General features: G+C 29.1%; 1 protein-coding gene across 1 annotated transcript; it reads right to left on the reverse strand.

Moving 5' to 3' along the window:
• Positions 1–1058: 1058 nt before the first annotated feature.
• Positions 1059–3990, reverse strand: LOC137819066 (4-hydroxy-tetrahydrodipicolinate synthase, chloroplastic-like). The gene is made up of 3 exons (XM_068622797.1): positions 3668–3990; positions 2665–2757; positions 1059–2156 (listed from the first exon to the last, which is right to left on the reverse strand). Exons 1-3 carry the CDS (start codon positions 3754–3756, stop codon positions 1229–1231), a joined length of 1110 nt encoding a protein of 369 aa, XP_068478898.1. The 5' UTR covers positions 3757–3990; the 3' UTR covers positions 1059–1228.
• Between the last annotated feature and the right edge of the window lie 1847 nt (positions 3991–5837).

Raw genomic sequence — 5837 nt, forward strand, 5'->3', positions numbered from 1 at the left:
TTTTTTTTAAAACTAGAAAATAAACATAATAACAAATAAAACTTTATTAAAAAAAATTATCTACCACATTTGTCTGAACGAAATTCTTTTCTAAACGAGATTCGACATGATGTGTTTATTAAATTGACTCCTTAATTTTTTTCAATTAGAAAATACTGAGAAAATAAATTATTTACCAAGTTGTATTAGTTAAAGTGACTCTTTGAAATTCTGTCTTAGCCAAATTCTAGACCTAAATAGAAAACAAACACAAAAGATATAAAAAAATGTCCCCACCAAGTGTTCGACCTATAAAGTGATTATTTTTAAAAGTAAAACATAACAAATTGTTTAATTTAAACCAAATTCCTTAATTTAAATTAGGAAACAAACAAAGTAAATAAAATTTAAAAACAGCCCACCAAATTGTCCCAATTAAAGTCAACATCTAAAAAAAGAAAAAAAAATGACAAATTGACCAAATTAATTTCCTAATCGGATTATAATGAGCATAAAATAAATAAAATTTTATTATAAAAGAAGCTAAATGATAAAAAAAAAAAATATACAATCTGTAAGATGTTCATGCATTATTGTAATAGATTGAAACAACAAGTATACTATGCAGTGGGTAATAAGATTCTTTCTTTAAGGCCACAAATTTCTTCACCATTTATTCATCTTTGCCTTCCAAAACTAATAGCATGGAATTCAACAAATTTTTATCTTATGAAAATATTAATTTCATTATTTGATTTTATTTTCTTTTTAGAAATGCTTAGAGAGAACTCTCTCCAAACAATTCTATAAACTTATTCAACATAAACAAAGCTACATATATATTAGCTTCTATTGTTTTACCACTAACTGATAATATAAATACACAGTTCTATATCTATAATTTTATTAGTTTTTCACTTTCCCATTATATCAAATCACTTTAACATGATAATTTGATTAAGTTAGCAAAATTGTTTTTCTTTTATTCTTAATTGTCATTATATCTTACTTTTAGTAATAAAAGTATAGAATAATTAAATTAAATTTTACTTTCCTATGTTCTGAATTAGATGTTCGTGTTTTAGAATCAAGTAACAATCTCAGTCAATAAATTGATCATTTTCTAATTTGAAGTTTGAAGTGACTCTATGGTACATGATATGGTTTTTGAACAAGACCAAACCTTTAAAAGAATAAGAAGGCCAAAAGTGTGAACTTATATACTAAGACTTGAATATGGTAATCTACATCAATATCGACCAACTATGATGAAGTCATCATCGTCAAGAACTTGAGCATCTTTTTCTCCAACAAAATGCTCTCGACCCATTTGCTTCACCAAATTCACAAACTCTACCCTTTTATCCACACGCAAGGGAACATGGGGTAGCCTGAAAACTGGTTTGATGACTCCAAGTTGAGCAAGAGCAGTGTTCAAAGCAATGGGGCCAGGCTCTTGAGAAAGCCAATCAAACAGAGGAATCAGCTTTGAATTCAGTGTATCATTCTTGTTTTCAAACATGAGTTCTCTCATCAAACCAGTAACAAGGTTGGCAGCAACAGATTGAACTCCAACAGCACCAAAATCCCATCTAGCATCATGGCTTATTTTATCAATTCCTGTCCATACAACAATCCCTTCATCTGTATACTGTTTGATCCTCTCAGTTCCCACACACTCCTTGACACCAACAAAATTAGGACTTTGTGCCAAGGTTTGAACTACACTAGGAGGAATATCTTGATTAGTCCTTGCTGGTATGTTATATATAATGATGGGGCCTATGGAAAGTACACTTGTATAGTGAGCAACCAAACCATCCAAAGAGGTTTTGCCATAGTAAGGGTTTATATGAAGTGCAGCATTCATTCCAACAGCAAAACCCCTCTCAGTGGCCTTAATTGCCTCTGATGTGCAGTTGCTTCCAGCATTACCGACAACCTTAACTTTGTCTCCAAAACAGTTAACTGTGTGTGCAATAAGCATTATTTGCTCACTCCAGGTCATTAGTTGTCCTTCACCAGTTGAGCCTGCAACAAGAATACCTTCACTGCCTTTTGCAATCTGCATATCCACCAAGTTATCATATGCATCAAGATCAATTTGGCCGTTTGGTAGGTATGGGGTTTTAACTGCAGTTATCAATCGCAGACTCCTAATGCCCTCAATCGATGTCCTGCACAAACAGTACATGCAAACTTTATTTCCATGAACAAGTAGTCGCAAAGCTTACTCTGTAAATCTTTAGATGTTTGTGAACATAATTGCAGAATTTGGTTAGCAAGTGTAGCTTTGTCAACAAAAACCAGCCAAGTCATGAAGCTAAAAATGCATAAGCATCTACGTTATTCATTAAAAGTTAAAATGTACATGCCAGTTGCAGATTTGTATCATATAAATTGTTATAAAACTGCGTTGCAGATCAAAGATACAGAACTTGATAGAACGAGCAAGACTTGTATATATATATATCCAAACTAAATCTCAAATCATTGAGTTAAAAAATCAATTCGTGAGGCCTCCAGAATTTGTACCCAGAGAAGAGATTTCAAATGTTCCAAGATAGTACTCATAATACAGAAAATAATTTCTTGTTGGAATACTAACAAATGGAATGTATTCAACAATTTAACAGAAGAAAAAACTCATCGAAGAGAATATATATTCATTATTAAAAAATCCACCTGTTTTTAACCACTGAAGTGCTTATTGGAAGGTGAAAATAATTTATTGCAGATGCTTGTGGAGGCTTCCAGTATGTATTCCTGGGATCTTTTCTGCACAAACACAAAATAGAGATTAAACTCACTAAATTTGGTATCTTGTCTGCATAGGTGGCACCAATAACTGATTTCAGTACATGTTAGAGAAAAGATTAACTTTTCAATACCTCTCATATATGGAACTGACTAAGATAAATGATCATTCTCCAAAATAAACTGAACAAGATATGCACTTCCTAACTTCTAAAGATAACTCCCACTAATCTCATCACTCTTCTACATAATTTCATAAAAAAACTACAAATTATATTATGAATGATAACTGCTCAAATACAGTGACAATTCGTGCGTGGGACAACATATTATGGATAATTCGATAACGACTCAATAGCGGGTGGCACGATAAGCCCAACAAACACTCGTTAGGATAGATTTTAAATGGCTCTGATACTATATTACGAAGTGGACTTTAAGCCTAACTCAACCCCATAAATCCGACTCATGAGATTGAGATTTGCACCTACTTATATACAATGAATTGTCCTCATATCTAGTCACTATGATAACTCCAACACAACCTCACCAACTATCATAATACTTACATTATTTTTAGTAACCTCGATTTCAGATACCAATGAACATAAACCAAAGTCAGAATTAACAAAGTTCAGAAACACATTATCACTGTAAATATTAAGAACTGAACTTTATGGGTGGTCCATAATGGATAGGTGATAAGCCCAAAACACTCTCCATATTATATACTCTAAAGATCTCTCATACCATATTAAATTTAACTTAAATTTGCAAAATCGGAAGTTTGCATCCCTCATATTGCTATACTATAAAATCTCTTTATCTCTTCTCATGTTTAATCTTAAAAAAAAAAAAAAACCATGACATACAAAGTAATCATGTATTTTGATTTAACAAATAATAATATAATACTAGAGTTTACGTTTACCTCTTGCTGCAAGTTCTGGCAACGGAGTGGAAAAACACTGAACCGGGTCCTGTGAACGACATGCTACAACTACAAAGGTTCTTCAACATGGTTACTTGACCCGAACTGAAACTGTACTAAGATCCGACCCGATTAAAGCTCTGAACAACGGTTGCGCTTCGACACAGTTGGAAAACATAAGACAATCGAAAGAGGTTGCAAGCGTTGACAAAGGAATCAGTGTTTACAACGCTTGCCTAAGCCCTCTTTGTGTGAAATGACTCCAACGATGGTTAGAAATCTACAGTGAAAGAAAAGATAAAAAAAAATGAAATTTATCCAACTATAAGAGTCAATTTAACTTGCTCTATTTAAGTGATGACTTTTTTACAACAACACAAACTAATTATTGTTCACACTTTTAAAGTTAGTTTCCTATTCATTCTTTTTCTTCAACACAAAATAGCAATTAATATATTTTTTTATGAACTTGTGTAAATTTTTCATCAATAATAAATTTTATTTGGTTGAAACCATATTTTTTTTTCATAAATAAACTTATTTCAAATTTTCATCCAAATTAGCAAATTAAAATCTCTTTGAACTAATATAAAATGATTTTGGTACAATTATAAGAAATGTGCTAGTAACACTCTTTAAAAATGCAATTGGTTCAAAAAACTGATTGAAAATTACCAAAAAGCATAGGCACTTCTTATTAATCATCTCAAATTTTAATTATTAAAAGTGAATAAGAACTTGTTAGAAAGTATTTGCCCAATACTTCTAATAAATGATTTAGTGTAACCTTTTTTTCCCAGCATTAAAAAATATTTAAGAAAATTTATCTACCTTCATTTTCTTTTTATTTATTTATTTAAACAATCACAAGAACAAAAAATATTAAATAAAAATTAATTTTAGACCAAAATATTTAGTTATTATATTGATTAATTTAGAAACTATTTTATAAATTAAAAAATTATTAGTATCCTAGGTTGCACTCTAATTCGTTGTACCAGGAGCTGCTGATGGTGTGCGAGGTACACTACAAGAAAAGAAGCAATTAGCTTCCAAATTCTTGCGTGGGCCACTTACGGATGTTACTATTGTCGGTCAAAATGGCGAAAATCTCACGCAACAATGGCATTCGACGCAAAACGGACGCACTTAATAATTTTTTTATTTTTAAAAACATCCAGTTTGCGTCGGTCCCGGCCCACACATATGTGTCGGCTTGAGTCGGCCAAGGCCCACGCATATGTGTCGGCTTGCGTTGGCCAAGGCCCACACATATTCGTCGGCACGGCCCACTAATTTTATATTTTAGGATTTTAAAAATATTTATTTAAATTTATTTAATGTATAACAAATATTTTTATATTTAATTCTTTATTGTATTTATTTTAAAATTATTTCTTTAATATTATAGTAAATTATTTAATTTATCAATTTTTAATATAAATTATTTCAATTAAATTTATTAAATTAATTAATTGTTTGATTTAAAATTAATTGAGTAAAAGAAAAGATGTATTTAAATTATTTAAATGTTATATAAAATATTTTATTATTTTAAAGATTATTTATTTTAAATTTATTTTATTTATATTGTCATAAATATTTTATTTTTGAAATTATGATTTAAATTAGTTAAATTAAATTTATTAAATTGATGAAGTGTTTAATTTTGAAATTATTTAAAAGAAGTTATCTTAAAAAGTTTATAAAGATTTGAAAACATGTAGAAAAATAATAATTAATTAAAAAATCGTAAAAAAATGCGTATTTAAATTTTGTAAATATTATATAAAATATACATAAATTTAAGAATATAAATTCAAGATGAAGTAATTAATTAATGCAAATGGTAATAGATGTATTTAAAAATAGAGAATAAATTTTATTTAAAAATGTTTTTTTTGGTTTAAGAAAAAAAAAGTTAGATAAAACTTTTGATTAGTAACTTAAATAAATTTAAATGTTATATGTGTGCAATGGATGAATGAACTAGGATTTTTGTTTTGATATCCATTATAATTTTAAAGATTTTATTTATCATAAATGAAGCATAATATTATCTTAAAGAATTAGCGAAAATATATATGATACAAACATATTAAGACTAAGTGTGAGTAAGTAACTTATTCTTAATTGTTAGATTGATACAATATCCAAAGTGTTCCAAAGT

Source organism: Phaseolus vulgaris, chromosome 10 (assembly GCF_000499845.2).
Source record: "Phaseolus vulgaris cultivar G19833 chromosome 10, P. vulgaris v2.0, whole genome shotgun sequence".
Classification (NCBI taxonomy): domain Eukaryota; kingdom Viridiplantae; phylum Streptophyta; class Magnoliopsida; order Fabales; family Fabaceae; genus Phaseolus; species Phaseolus vulgaris.

Excerpts from the sequence above, each read along its gene's own strand:
- LOC137819066 (XM_068622797.1), bottom strand. The coding sequence starts at position 3,756 with ATGTTGAAGAACCTTTGTAGTTGTAGCATGTCGTTCACAGGACCCGGT. Across the intron at positions 2,758-3,667 it reads GCCAGAACTTGCAGCAAGAG|AAAAGATCCCAGGAATACAT; the intron begins GTAAACGTAAAC and ends GTGTTTGTGCAG. Across the intron at positions 2,157-2,664 it reads ACTTCAGTGGTTAAAAACAG|GACATCGATTGAGGGCATTA; the intron begins GTGGATTTTTTA and ends CTGTTTGTGCAG.